Raw genomic sequence first — 16,354 nt, forward strand, 5'->3', positions numbered from 1 at the left:
ACGTCTAACTTGTTTTTGCAGGGTTTGGTGATGTGATATGGCCATAATGTGATGATGAATATGTATGAGATGATCATTATTGTATTGTGGCAACCGGCAGCAGCCTTATGGTTGTCTTTAAATTTCATGTTGAGTAGTATTTCAAAGTAGTTGTAATAGTTGCTACATAAGGTGAAAAACCATGAAGACGGCGCCATGGACTTTGACGCTACGCCAACGATGATGGAGATCATGCCCGTTGATGATGGAGATCATGTCCGTGCTTTGGAGATGAAGATCGAAGGCGCAAAGACTAAAGGGCCATATCATATCACATATGAATTGCATGTGATGTTAATCCTTTATGCATCTTATTTTGCTTAGAACGCGACGGTAGCATTATAAGATGATCCCTCACATTAATATCAAGATAATAAAGTGTTCTCCCCTCGTATGCACCGTTGCACAGTTCGTCGTTTCGAAGCATCTCGTGATGATCGGATGTGATAGATTCAACGTTCACATACAACGGGTGTAAGCCATGTTGCACACGCGGAATACTTGGGTTTGCTTGACGAGCCTAGCATGTACAGACATGGCCTCGGGACAACGGAAACCGAAAGGTTGAACACGAGTCATATGGATGATATGATCAACATGTTGATGTTCACTATTGAAGCTACATCATCTCACGTGATGATCGGTTTTGGTGTAGTGGATTTGGATCGTGTACCACTTAACAACTATGAGGGATGTTGTATTAAGTGGGAGTTCATTAGTAATTAGATTAAAACATGAACTAATTATCATAAACATAGTCTGAGTAGTATTTTGAATTATATTTGTAGTATTGGCATCCGTTTTCTACCATGCGCTAGTCTTGTTATTGAGATAGAAATACTGTTAAAATCTGACAAGAAACTTTACGGATTGGTACCGTATTGTTAAAGAATCAAGAATTGCAAACTTTTAGTAAACCTCACATTGTTGATTCAAAGAGCTATGGTTTCAATTAGTACCTAAAGTTATCTTGTCTCCGTGAAACTTGAAGTTCAAATCTGTTTGAAAAGTAAGGAGATGAAAATTTAGTTTTCAGAAATAATTAAGGTATGAGATATATGTGATATCTAAGATCTTATTGCAAGATGATAGAATATAAATTTGGTGAGACTACATAAACTCATAAGTTTTATGGGAATGTATGAAGGTTGAAGACGCCAGGCATCACAATCCTCTGACTATTGGGGCACTAATAATATTCGCATATCCATGAAGTTATCATCCTTAGTATGCACCGTTGCTAAGACTCGTCGTTTCGAAGCATCACGTGATGATCGGGTGTGATAGATTCTACGTGTGCATACAACGGGTGCAAGCCAGATTTGCACATGCGAATACCAGGGTTAAAACTTTACGAGCCTAGCATGTACAGACATGGTCTCGGAAAGTCGTCATGATATGATGGATAAAATTATGAGTGAAATTGTTCATCATATTACAAAGTTACTAATAGTGAAATCTGAAACACTTGTCATATGATGATCAACTTCAAAGTAAGAACCTCAAGGTTATTGGTATTTGACCAACAAACCTAGCAGTTAATGATGTTAAAGTGTTTTTCTGAATAATGAGGAAAGCTAAAAGAGAAACTGCAAAAGATATTTTGGCAGAAATAAAAGAAAAGACTAGAAAGTCTAGCTCAGCTGTATATAAATGATATACATGTTATGGTTGTATTCCTAGTTAGTTCACACAATGAAATTCTTGGGTATTAGTACCATATTGGTTGGTATGAAGTGTCATACAAAAACAACGCAATACAAGAATACAATGGTCTAAGTGACTGACAAGAAATATGATAGGAATGCACGTCTGGAACAAAAATAAAGTGTTATTATGTTCGTCGTTGGCATTCTATCTAGCCCTTAGAATTTATAATAAAGAACTTAATAATTGTTATTTTGCTCTGGTCAAATGTAAACAATGAGTTGTTCAAATTATGACATTACTCCATGTACGATGGATAAGTTATTATAAATCTTAATGGTGAAACACACACACATAACACTGACGCTAAAATTCCATAAGGCAAAATGATTTGAATTCCACTTATTTGTGGAACCGCCATTTAGGTCATATTAGAAAGGAACGCATGAAGGAACTCCATGCAAATGGATTTTTGGAGTCATTTGATTTTTGAATCGTTTGGCGCTTGCAAATCTTTTCCAAAGAGAATGACTAAAATACCGTTCATAGGCCAAGAGTTGAACGGGCAACTAACTTAGTGAAAACATACATGATGATGTATGTGGCTCACTGGGCATAGTTGTGCGTGGGAGATTCTTCTACTTCATGAAAACTTCCAACAATGAATTGAGTATATATATGTGGATATATTCGATAAGGAAGAAGTTTGAAACATTTGAATGGATTCAAATAAATTTCAGCATGAAGTGGAAATCATCGTAATAGAAAAGTCAAATATTTATGATTAGATCATTGGGAAATATTTGAATTACGAGTTTTAGCGAACATCTAAGAGAGTTATGAAATTGTTCTACAACTCACGTTTCTTGGAGTATCATAGTGATGATGAAGTATCCAAGAGATGTATCCAAACCTTGTTGGGTCAATGATGAGATAAGATATTGACGCCATTATATTTTTGTGGATTATGCTTTAGTGACTACCGCTTTTACACTGAATAGAGCATCATCATGATCCACTAAAATGACACCATACGAGTTATGGCTTGGGTATGAACCCTGATAGTCTTTTCTTAAATTTTGGTATGCATAGCATAACTAAATAAGTTTACAACCAAAATCGGATAAATGTCTTTGTTGGTTATCCCAGAAATTTGATTGGGAATTCTTCCCACAAGACAAAGACAAAAGTGTTTGTCAATGTTTCTTATTTCCGAGAAATTGTTTCTAGCGAAGTATTTGAGTGGGAGGACAATAGAACTTGATAAGGTTTATGAACCTGAGCATAATGATCAGAGTAGCGCAGCATCGGAAATGGTTCCGGAAGCGTCCACGACGATCATGGCTCCCATGACTACAAAGTGTTTTAGCCATGGAGATCGAAGTACATATTGAATCTTATAGGTATGGTTTACTTTGTGATCAAATAAATGATTTGTGGACAAAGGATTGATTTTGAACAATGATGAACCAACTACAAACAAAGAAGTTATGATGGGCCCTGACTCCGTTAAAATGACTATATGCCATGAAATCCAAGATAGATGAATACTTATTGGAAGTAAATGGATCTATAAAATTTATGAAACTTGACTTGTCGAAAAGTTGTTTACGACAAAGTTCAAAGAGTTGACTACAATAAGATTAGATCTTCCGTAGCAATGTTTATAGTCTATGTGGATTATTCTAGTAATCGCTACATATTTCTTTTATGAGATATGCTAGTAGGATGGCAAAATACATTACTTAACAGAAGTGTGTATTAAAGGTGTATATAAGATACAACCAAGAGTTTTGCTGGTCCGTGGAATACTAGATAGGTATACAAACTTCAATTGGATGAAGTGAGTATCACGGAGTTGGAATCTTCACCAGATGAAATAGTCAAAGAGTTTTTGATTTCATCATAGATGATGAAGAGGCTTGCATTTGCAAGAAATTAAGTGGGAGCGCCGAGACATATTTATAATACTTTATGTAGATGACATATAGTTGGTTATAAATGATGTAATTATATACTTGATTAAAAGGTTTCATTGAGAAATTAACTTCAATGAAAGGATATGGACTGAAACATATCTAGTGTCAAGATCTATGAAGATAGATTGAAACACAAAATAAGTTTAAGTCAAAGTACATAGAATGGATATTGAAATAGTTAAATATATAAATATTAAGAAAATGTTCTTGTCATGTGAAGTTTTAACAAGACTTGAGTGTATCTGACACTCAATGATTAAAAACACATGAGTGATTATAGATCACAAATAATATGTACACAATCAGATGCCATGCGCTCTTAAAAATGTTATGAGCATGTACCAGAATGATTCATGTGATGATCATTGAAAAACAGTAAGAATATTCTTGAGTACTTAAGAAGAACCAAGGATATATATATATATATAGTTTTATATGGAGAAATGACAAACAAATCACTGTAAAGTGTTGCACCGATATTTGTTTTGTCACATATGAAAATAAAATTTCAATCTCAAATTAGACTAAGTGTTGTTTAAAAAGGTAGCACAATGAGCTAGAAGTTGTCTGTGCTAGATTTAGAAGAGTTCTAAATATTGTAACGGATTCTACAAAAGAAGGCAGAGTATGTCATTGTTTTGACAATGACAAAGGATGTTAAAATCAAGAGGTTCTTTGAGAATTCGGTGTAGTTCTGACAGAGTCAGAACTTTGAAGCTATATTGTGTGTGACAATATTAGTGACATATTTCAGATCGCGGAATTAAGGTTCCACCAGAAGACCAAACATATTTAATGCCGACTCATTTGAAAATGAGTGATGCGTTGAGACGCAAATGAATTACAAAATACATACGTTTCTGAGCGTGTCAGATCCGTTGACTAAAACCTCTCCCATGAGCAATACATGATAAAACATCGGAAGGCCAAGGTGTTATATCTTTACAAATGTAAACTAGATTATTGACTCTAGTGCAAGTCGGAGACTGTTGGAGATATGCCCAAGAGGCAATAATAAATGGTTATTATATATCTTTGTGTTTATGATAATGTTTACATACCATGCTATAATTGTATTAACCGAAACATTGATACATGTGTGTTATGTGAACAACAAAGAGTCCCTAGTAAGCCTCTTGTATAACTAGCTTGTTGATTAATAGATGATCATGGTTTCATGATCATGAACATTGGATGTTATTAATAACAAGGTTATATCATTATATGAATGATGTAATGGACACACCCAATTAAGCGTAGCATAAGATCACGTCATTAAGTTATTTGCTATAAGCTTTCGATACATAGTTACCTAGTCCTTATGACCATGAGATCATGTAAATCACTTATACCGGAAAGGTACTTTGATTACATCAAACGCCACTGCGTAAATGGGTGGTTATAAAGGTGGGATTAAGTATCCGGAAAGTATGAGTTGAGGCATATGGATCAACAGTGGGATTTGTCCATCCCGATGACGGATAGATATACTCTGGGCCCTCTCGGTGGAATGTCGTCTAATATCTTGCAAGCATATGAATAAGTTCATAAGAGACCACATACCACGGTACGAGTAAAGAGTACTTGTCAGGAGACGAGGTTGAACAAGGTATAGAGTGATACCGATGATCAAACCTCGGACAAGTAAAATATCGCGTGACAAAGGGAATTGGTATCGTATGTGAATGGTTCATTCGATCACTAAGTCATCGTTGAATATGTGGGAGCCATTATGGATCTCCAGATCCCGCTATTGGTTATTGGTCGGAGAGAAGTCTCAACCATGTCTACATAGTTCACGAACCGTAGGGTGACACACTTAAGGTTTGATGTCGTTTAAGTAGATATGGAATATGGAATGGAGTTCGAAGTTTTGTTCGGAGTCTCGGATGGGATCCAGGACATCACGAGGAGTTCCGGAATGGTCCGGAGAATAAGATTCATATATAGGAAGTCACTTTCCAAGTTTGGAAATGATCCGGTGAATTCATGGAAGGTGGTTTCTAGAATTATCCGGAATAAATCACTATGGAAGGAGGAGTCCCGGAGGGACTCCACAAACCCTAACCAGCCAACCAAGTGGGAGGGTGGAGTCCATGGTGGACTCCACCTCCTTGGCCGGCCAAGAAAAGGGGAAAGGGGAGAGTCCATGTCCCTCTAGGTTTCGTCCATAAGGCAGTTTTTCTGTTGGGGTCTTATTCAAAGACTTTGGGCAAACCCTTGGGGTTCCACCTATATAATGAGGAGGAGAGGGAGGGGGCAGCCCATGGCTTGGCCGCACCACCCCTGCCCCCTTGAGGCCGGCGCCCATGGCACCCCCTCTCCCCAAACCCTAGCACCCCTCCTCCACTACTTCTCCCGCATATGCTTAGCGAAGCTCCGCCGGAGATCTCCATCGAAACCGCCACCACGTCGTCGTGCTGCCGGGATTCCGAGGAGGATCTACTACTTCCGCTGCCCGCTGGAACGGGGAGAAGGACGTCGTCATCAACACCGAACGTGTGACCGAGTACGGAGGTGCTGCCCGATTGTGGCACCGTGATCAAGATCTTCTACGCGCTTTTGCAAGCGGCAAGTGATCGTCTACCGCAGCAATAAGAGCCTACTCTTATAGGCTTTGGAAATCTTCAAGGGTTAGTCTCGTTCATCCCCTCGTTGCTCCCATCTTCTAGATTGCATCTTGGCTTGGATTGCGTTCTCGCGGTAGGAAAATTTTTGTTTTCTATGCAACGAATCCCTACAGACACTCCTCCCCACCTTTGCTTTCTCAAGCCATGGCTAACCGAATCCTCGGGTGCCGTCCAACAATCACATAACATGGAGGAGTGTCTTTTTTTTGTAAAATTATGAAGGTTAATTAATTTGGGACTGGGAATCCCATTGCCAGCTCTTTTTGCAAAATTATTGGATAAGCGGATGAAGCCACTAGTCCATTGGTGAAATTTGCCCAACAAGATTGGAAGATAAACACCACATACTTCCTCATGAGCTATATAACATTGACACAAATAAGGGATGATAAATTTTGAATTGTTTAAAGGTAGCACTCAAGCAATTTACTTTGGAATGGCGGAGAAATACCATGTAGTAGGTAGGTATGGTGGACACAAATGGCATAGTTTTTGGCTCAAGGATTTGGATGCACGAGAAGTAATCCCTCTCAATACAAGGCTTAGGCTAGCAAGGTTATTTGAAACAAACACAAGTATGAACCGGTACAGCAAAACTCACATAAAAGACATATTGCAAGCATTATCAGACTCTACACTGTCTTCCTTGTTGTTCAAACCCTTACTAGCTAGAAAATATCTAGACCTTAGAGAGACCAATCATGCAAACCAAATTTTAGCAAGCTCTATGTATTTCTTCACTAATAGGTGCAAAGTATATGATGCAAGAGCTTAAACATGATCCTTATGAGCACAACAATTGCCAAGTATCAAATTATTCAAGACATTTTACCAATTACCACATGTAGCATTTCCCGTTTCCAACCATATAACAGTTAACGAAGCAGTTTCAACCTTCGCCATGAACATTATGAGTAAAGCCTAAGGACATATTTGTCCATATGCAACAGCGGAGCGTGTCTCTCTCCCACACAATGAATGCTTGGATCCAACTTTATTCAAACAAAACAAAACAAAAACATACAGACGCTCCAAGTAAAGCACATAAGATGTGATGGAATAAAAATATAGTTTCACTAGAGGAACCTGATAATGTTGTCGATGAAGAAGGGGATGCCTTGGGCATCCCCAAGCTTAGATGCTTGAGTCTTCTTGAAATATGCAGGGATGAACCACCGGGGCATCCCCAAGCTTAGAGCTTTAACTCTCCTTGATCATATTGTATCATCCTCCTCTCTTGATCCTTGAAAACTTCCTCCACACCAAACTCAAAACAAACTCATTAGAGGGTTAGTGCATAATCAAAATTCACATATTCAGAGGTGACATAATCATTCTTAACACTTCTGGACAATGCACAAAGCTACTGTAAGTTAATGGAATAAAGAAATCCATCAAGCATAGCAAAACAGGCAATGTGAAATAAAAGGCAGAATCTGTCAAAATAGAACAGTCCATAAAGACGAATTTTTTAGGTGCTCCAGACTTGCTCAAATGAAAATGCTCAAATTGAATGAAAGTTGCGTACATATCTGAGTATTACTCACGTAAATTGGCAGATTTTTCTGAGTTACCTACCGAGACTACTGCTCAAATTCGTGACAGCAAAAAATCTGTTTCTGCGCAGTAATCCAAATCTAGTATGAACCTTACTATCAAAGACTTTACTTGGCACAACAATGCAACAAAATTAAGATAAGGAGAGGTTGCTACAGTAGTAACAATTTCCAAGACTTAAATATAAAACAAAAGTGCTGTAGTAAAATCATAGGTTGTCTCCCATAAGCGCTTTTCTTTAACGCCTTTCAGCTAGGCGCAGAAAGTGTGTATCAAGTGTTATCAAGAGATGAAGCATCAACAGCGGGGTTTGGAGTTTTCTCAACTATGCATTGTATCTTATCTATGTAAGTTTCAGAGGCTCCCTTTTCATTAGTCTTAGGCTTGCTATTCTCATCAAACAAAATTTCGGGAACAAGCCAAGCATAGTTATTTTCTAGTGCCTCGCACATCCCTAAGAGCTTGCAAGGTATTGATGTTTTAATATCCCCCTCATAATTAACTTGATTAGTGTACTTTTGTCTATCTTTTTCCATCTTTTCTAGGATACTAGCAAAGTTGGTATAAGAGCCAAGCATATTATATTTAGTAAAGACTTTTCTAGCTTCTCTTGCTATACCACCAAATTCTTTAAGAAGGGTTTCTAATACAAAATATTTCTTTTCTCCTTCTTCCATATCACTGAGTGTAAGAAACATATGTTGAATCACGGGATTGAGATTAACAAATCTAGCTTCTAACGCGTGTACTAAAGAAGCAACAACAATTTCATAAGTAGGAGCAAGTTCTACCAAGTGTCTATCTTCAAAATCTTCAACCGTACTAATATGAGTGAAAAATCTTCTATATTATCTTTCCCAAGGATAGACCCTCGGCTACCGGTACATCTTTAAGAATAAACTTAGGAGGAAACATGATGAAATAAGTAAAGTAAATGCAAGTAACTAATTTTTTGTGTTTTTAATATGGAGAACGCAAACAAGATAATAAATAAAGTAAAGCTAGCAACTAATTTTTTTGTATTTTGTTTTAGTGCAGCAAACAAAGAAGTAAATAAAAATAAAGCAAGACAAAAACAAAGTAAAGAGATTGGAAGTGGAGTCTCCCCTTGCAGCGTGTCTTGATCTCCCCGGCAACGGCGCCAGAAAAAGCTTTGCTGCTTGTGACGGTAAAGCACACGTCCATTGAGAACCCCAAGAGGAAGGTATGATGCATACAGCGGCAAGTTTTTTCCCTCAGTAAGAAACCAAGGTTATCGAACCAGTAGGAGCCAAGAAGCACGTTGAAGGTTGATGGCGGCGGAGTGTAGTGCGACGCAACACCAGGGATTCCGGCGCCAACGTGGAACCTGCACAACACAACCAAAGTACTTTGCCCCAACTTAACAGTGAGGTTGTCAATCTCACCGGATTGCTGTAACAAAGGATTAGATGTATAGTGTGGATGATGATATTTGCAGAGAACAGTAGAACGAGTATTGCAGTAGATTGTATTCGATGTAAAAGAATGGACCGGGGTCCACAGTTCACTAGTGGTGTCTCTCCAATAAGAAATAGCATGTTGGGTGAACAAATTACAGTTGGGCAATTGACAAATAAAGAGGGCATGACCATGCATATACATGTTATGATGAGTAGTGTGAAATTAAATTGGGCATTACGACGAAGTACATAGACCTCTATCCAGCATGCATCTATGCCTAAAAAGTCCACCTTCAGGTTATCGTCCGAACCCCCTCCAGTATTAAGTTGCAAACAACAGACAATTGCATTAAGTATGGTGCGTAATGTAATCAACAAATACATCCTTAGACATAGCATTGATGTTTTATCCCTAGTGGCAACAGCACATCCACAACCTTAGAACTTTCTGTCATTGTCCCAGATTTAATGGAGGCATGAACCCACTATCGAGCATAAATACTCCCTCTTGGAGTTACAAGTAACGACTTGGCCAAAGCCTCTACTAACAACGGAGAGCATGCAAGATCATAAACAACACGTAGATGATAGATTGATAATCAACATAACATAGCATTCATTATTCATCGGATCCCAACAAACGCAACATGTAGCATTACAAATAGATGATCTTGATCATGTTAGGCAGCTCACAAGATCCAACAATGATAGCACAATTAGGAGAAGACGACCACCTAGCTACTGCTATGGACCCATAGTCCAGGGGTGAACTACTCACACATCACTCCGGAGGCGACCATGGCGGTGAAAAGTCCTCCGGGAGATGATTCCCCTCTCCGGCAGGGTGCCGGAGGCGATCTCCTGAATCCCCCGAGATGGGATTGGCGGCGGCGTCTCTGGAAGGTTTTCCGTATCATGGCTCTCGGTACTGGGGTATTCGCGACGAAGACTTTAAGTAGGAGGAAGGGCGGAGTCGGAGGGCTGACGAGGGGGCCACACGCTAGGGCCGCGCGGGCCCCCCTTGGGCCGCGCCGCCCTAGTGTGGCGGCGCCTCGTCGCCCCACTTCGTTTCCCTTTCGGTGTTCTGGAAGCTTCGTGGAAAAATAAGTCCCTGGGCGTTGATTTCGTCCAATTCCGAGAATATTTCCTTACTAGGATTTCTGAAACCAAAAATAGCAGAAAACAACAACTGGCTCTTCGGCATCTTGTTAATAGGTTAGTGCCAGAAAATGCATAAATATGACATAAAGTATGTATAAAACATGTGAGTATCATCAATAAAGTAGCATGGAACATAAGAAATTATAGATACGTTTGAGACGTATCATGCATCAACTCTGAATCTATATCAGCATCAGCATCTGCATTTGCAGTCCTTAAATGTTCGTTACCATCATATGCGGCTTCATCTTTTTCCTTTTCCTGGTCTTTCTCATCTACAAGAATACCAAACATAGTTGCTATTTGAATGTCAGACATTGGAGCAATGACCAAATCTGTTCGGTCATTTATGTCAATTGTATTCCAATCAATAGATACAACCTCCTCAACATGATTAACTGCCTCTTCTGCACCTGCCCCCCCCCCTGATAACACTGCCAATTCAGTAACTATAGGCATTATCTACATTTTTGTAGCCCAATCATCCTCAACAATCTGACAAGCCAACTTCGATGCCACATATCCAACCCTAGATGCAGGGTTCAGATCAATGAGCTATGCCAAAAAACAGAACACTTATGCTTGTCCAGCCGTCTCGCCGATCGATTTCATCTACCATTTCTTCTCCTATTTCAATCCTAACATACTCATGTTTCCAATCATCAAATGCTAACAAAGATACTTCTTGCTGTGGCCCCCAAACCAAACTCTCCCCAAGTTTGTCCACCACATTCCTCACAGCCTCCTATTCCATTGTTTCTAGTTCTTGTGGATCAATGTCTTCAATAGGTACATCTCATTCAACCATCGTGTCTCTCTCAATCTCCCGCATGCTTCCATCAATTAACAATGCCTTGGAGGGAAAGATTTTTATGCAAATTTTAAATGTACCCCTTCCCCTGTTTTTGGCGGGCAATGTGAGCTACGATTCAAGACAATAAACAAATAGAATTGAAATTAAGTTTCTAGATGGGATGAATTATCGATTACTTGTCCCCTCTCCCGCCTTCCCCATCTCGTTCCCCTCGCTCAGCACCGCCGCTAGCCACAATCTAAGCTCAATCCAACCCAACCCTCAGATCTAATGGGGTGAGAATAATGGAAGAGGAATTAGGGTTTCGAATGGCGCTCACCACATTCACCGTAGAATGAAAGCGCCGTTGTCCTCGGAGCAAGCTCCGCCACCGCCGCCGCCATCGACAAGGATGGTGAGCTCCGCCGCCGTCATCAGAAAATGACACGCGCGCGCTCGGTTGGAAGGGTGCGGTTGGGTCGGTTGATTTGACTCGGGCCACCACTAACTGAACCAAACCGTTAACTAACCTAACTGTCTCCTTAACGGCCGTTTTATGGCACGGGTGGCACTGAGCGATTTCCTACCTAAACAACGTCGCATGCCAGCTATTTTCACTAATAACGTCGCTTCTCATCCAATTCCATGGAAAAACGTTGCAAAGGAGCTATTCACCCGAAATAAAGGATTATCCCGCTCTACTTCCTTGAATCCCGGGAAAGAAGGAAGACTGAGGATAACTAACTCTTCCTTCTTAAAAATCTTTATCCCGGCTTGTTTTCATCGTGCCTTCCCCCGTTTGGAGTATAGCAAAGTGGTAAGGCTTCGGTTTTTGGTACCGGCATGCAAAGGGGGGGTGTGGGTCGGGGAGGGGGGGGGCGCCCTGATGGAACATGGCATGGGCGAGTTTTCAAAATATCTCATTTGCCACTTTGTGGTGTCCTCATATTTTGAGCATTGATGGGAGGGGTGCATGGTACAAAATTTAGGGGAGGCTAGCTGCTGCTGGATTTAGGTATGCATACATAACATGATATCTACACACACTCACACACCACACCAAACCTTCTCCCCCCCCCCCTTCTCTCTCTCGCCCTGCTACAGTAGCTGAGAGGCTTTTCTTCACCGCCGGGCCGCTCCGATGTCCTCTCCGCCGGAATAGCCGGCCGGAGTAGGGAAGGAGTAGGCGCCGGAGTACATAGCTGTAGTGGTAGGTCTAGGTCTTGGTCCTTTATGGCGTTTGGCGTCTATGCCGGGAGGGAGGCGACGGATCTTCTCAGTCAGATCTGGAGCCGCACCATCTTCTTCCCCTGCTTCAAGGTGCTCCGGTGGTCGGAGCCGGTGTTGAGGAGGTGGAAGGGAGAGGAGATCTCCATAAATAAGGCTGATTCGGCGGGATCTGGTGGTCAAGGCCGGAACTGCAAGCTTCTCCCCCTGATCTGTCATGGTGGCGTGATTGGGGAGAGGGCGCAGCTCTTGGTTGGCTGGCCACGGGATCTGCATCAGGGGAGCGACGATGCTTCTCACCGGAGGTTCTCTACGGCGCCACTGTCGCCGTTCTACATGGCCGAAGGGCGGCTCCTCCAACCTCAAGTGATGGCTCTCGGCCGTCACTTCCAGGTCTTCTTCTGGAGGTTTCATACGGCGCCTCTGTCGCCGTTCATCCTGGCCGAAGGGCGGCCCCTCCAACCTCGAGCGACGGCGCACGGCCGTCACCTCCAAGACGCAATCAACCTCCGGCGGAGGTTACCTAGCTTTGTCGTGGTTAGCTCCCACCTTCATGCCCCAAGTGGTCTCGTCCCCGGCGGCATGCAGGTTGACCACGGCGAGCTCTGCAGCAGTGGAGATGGAGCTGGACCGGATTGCTTCTCCTGTTTCGTTCTCAGGGTCCTTTGTGCAAATTGTGAGGGTTGGTTTGTAATTTCTAGTTTTCCTTTGACCCTTTCTGTAATTTGTACTGCCACTGCTTTGACTACAATGAAGCTCTAGGCCCTTCGAGGCCTCCCCTGTTCAAAAAAAAAAAATGATATCTTTAAAAAAATTACGGTTTTCATATGCATGCTACTTCCCGTGTTTTCAAATATAAGACGTTTTGGCAGTTTTGAGTTTTGAATCGCCAAAACGTTCTATATTAAGGAACTGCGGTAGTATTTTCCAGTTTTCATTTGCAGGCTATTTTTTGTATGTATGCCACCTTACCGGTTGCGGTCATGGTTCTGCAATGACAATCGATGTAGGGGCAGATTGATTCTGGTGGCAGGAGCTTAAGTTTGTAATAATTTACGTGGTGTGCTAGCTTGACAATGGATTATGTCTGTCTTTCTGAAAGTGGTGGCATGTTGATTCTGGTGGCAGGAGCTTACGTGGTGTGCTAGCTTGACAGTACGTCCGTTCTTTTGCTGAAAATGTGGTTCTATACCCGCGGTTTAACTGCCCCCCATGATTAATTCCAAACCATATTAGTCCCAACCCAGGTTAACTCAAACTAAACATTACCGAATTTTTTTTTCGATAAAGAGAATATATTAATATCAAAAGATACCAATTACACCCAGACTCTGCAACAACGCCCCACCCTAATGGCAGTACCGATGCACACAGCCAAAAAAGAGAAAAGAAAACTAAGAAATAAAAGTCCCGCTACAGCCTTGTATACCTAGCAACAGCAATACAACCACCATCATGACAACACCTGAAGTACAGAATCTCCAAAAGCGACGCCTCCAAGAAGGAAACAGTGCACCAGTGCCGTCGTCGCCCGACCAAAGGTCTTAGGATTTCTCCCTGAAGATAGTCCCCACTCTCAAAACAATGCCTCCAACAAGAACATTTCCAGGCACAACCAGTTAAGGCCAGACCTTGGATTTTCACCCTGAGAGGTAAGACTCCGAACTTCCCCTGTGCTGCCGCCCCCACATGCATACCACTGCTGCAAGCCCGGAACGCCAAGCAGATCCCTCAACATCACGTTGACTCGAACCTCCTTTAGTCAGTCCACCAATCCGGCCTTCATGATATTCCTTCTTCTGACTTCACCATGGACAAAAGTCACCAGATGTCAACACATAATATAGCTTCGCGGCGCTTCCTCTGGAACCAAACGGTCGGAATAAAAACATGGGTGCGTGCGACCGAATACCACCCGATCCAGCAAACTACAGGCAAAATATGCACTGTTCCATTCGCCAGCGGAGCTTTTCGGAACTCATCTCTCCAGCCAGATCAAAGCAAACTGACCTCCGGTAGATCTTCATCTTCGCTTGCGAGAAATCCAAGGACCGTCACCAAAAACAAAGCAAGACCAGCAGCCCCCACGCCGCCAGTCCCTCCTGTCGAATCACCAGGGAAGAAGACGGCGGCGCGGATCATGCGACCGCTGAACCGTCACCGGGGCGGAGGCCGCCACCGCCCCACCGAATCCTCCATGGCTACCGACGGAGAGCATCAGGCCCCGGCCAAGTAGCCGTGCCGCCCGGCTTCCTCCACCGGCGCTTCATCACCTCCCATGGAACGCCACCGTGGAAACCCTCTCCTCCCCTCGTCGTTCGACGAAAGGGGCGCCGCCACCGCCGTCGTGGCCGAGGCCGGGGACGGGGCTGTGGCCGGGCCAGGGCCGAAGCCGGGGCCAAGGCCAAGGCCGGGGCCGGGGCCGAGGCCGGCAGCAGCGGCGGCTGAGGTGCGGCGATCCGGGGGCGGCTGCTCGGAGCGAGGCGGGTAGATCCTCCGCCGCCGCCCGGGAGGGGGGCAGGAGAGGAGGAGGGGCGGCTAGGTTAGAGGAGGCGGCCAACATCACCGAATTGATTCCAGGAAAACACAAACACTTCCTTAGCTAGCTATCTCATCGACTCAGCTCAGCTCCCAGCGACCAGCGTGCATGCACCGATACTACCCATGAAAAACACAAGTTTGTGTGTGTCGCACCCCTGCAGACATGAACAAAAAGTTCACAATGCGCGACACAACCGATGTGCTCCCCTTCTCTTCCGTCTCTTCCATAACCCCAAACCCCACTAACTCACTGCTACTTGTATAAATGGCCGTCGTCGAAACCGCACGAATGTCCCGTCAGCCACTACTCCTCGAGAACAAAGATCTAGCTAGAGCTAGCTGACACACGAGGAAGACAACGGTACATGGCGCCTGCGACCAGAACCGAGTCGATGAAGCACATTACACTGCACAACTTCCTGAAGCAGCAGCACCTTCTGCAGCAGCGTCTCAAGCCCACCGCCGTGCTCTGGAGCTGGCCGGTGCCGCGCCCGACGCCCGAGGATGTGGCGGACGATGCCGACGGTGCGTCGTGGCCGCCGCGCTCGTACACGTGTGCCTTCTGCCACCGTGAGTTCAGGTCCGCACAGGCGCTGGGCGGCCACATGAACGTGCACCGCCGCGACCGCGCCAAGCTGCGCGGCCAGTACGGCGCCACGGCGCCCGCCGCCGAGGCCTCCGCGCCAGCCCCCCTGGCAACGACAGAGTACGCCGTGTTGTACCCAGTGTTGAACTCCAATGCCGCCGGCGCTCGGGCGGTGTTCATTCCCAGCGGCAACGTTCTGCTCTCGACGCCGGACGTCGCACTGGACGGCTCCGCCGCCCATGGCCAGCAGTGCCACATTGGCTGTGACGACGAGAACGAGAAGGACATTGACCTTGAGCTCCGCCTCGGATGGCCTTGAACGACAGACGTGCCTGTTTTCCATTTTTTTGGCTATTGCTGCGTGACGTGTGATTCTTTATTCGTCTTCCAATTTGAGTCATTCTTTCATCTGAATAACGGCATAAGATTAACCAACAAAATGAAGGCATACAAGCCTCCAAAAGGGAGACGACGAGAGGAGAAGAAAAGGTGCAAAGTATCAGTATAATACAATATATTAGGGCTCGGCGGCTCGATTGATCACAGTATTCTGTTTCCACCATGTCATTTTCTCCGGCAGGGTTTAGGGTATATTTCCGACAGTTATGAGGCGACACCGAGGAGTCCGGTCTGAGGAATCAGGATGCCCATCTAGAAGCCTAAATACTCTACGATTATCAAACATGAAAAACTGCTCCCTTAATTTATCACATGTCATTTCATTTCAACGACAAGCATGCAGAACTTTAGATACAACATGCCCAGATGTCACA

At 43.5% G+C, this 16,354-nt stretch overlaps 1 protein-coding gene across 1 annotated transcript; it reads left to right on the forward strand.

The window, feature by feature from the left end:
- Positions 1-15,360: 15,360 nt before the first annotated feature.
- On the forward strand, positions 15,361-15,900 carry LOC127329499 (uncharacterized). Its single transcript, XM_051356007.1, has one exon. The coding sequence runs from the start codon at positions 15,361-15,363 to the stop codon at positions 15,898-15,900; it is 540 nt and encodes a 179-aa protein (XP_051211967.1).
- Positions 15,901-16,354: the final 454 nt, after the last annotated feature.

The sequence above is a fragment of the Lolium perenne genome, chromosome 2, assembly GCF_019359855.2.
Source record: "Lolium perenne isolate Kyuss_39 chromosome 2, Kyuss_2.0, whole genome shotgun sequence".
NCBI lineage: Eukaryota > Viridiplantae > Streptophyta > Magnoliopsida > Poales > Poaceae > Lolium > Lolium perenne.

Bases quoted from the DNA above. Each gene is read 5' to 3' on its own strand.
- LOC127329499 (XM_051356007.1), top strand. From the start codon at position 15,361: ATGGCGCCTGCGACCAGAACCGAGTCGATGAAGCACATTACACTGCAC.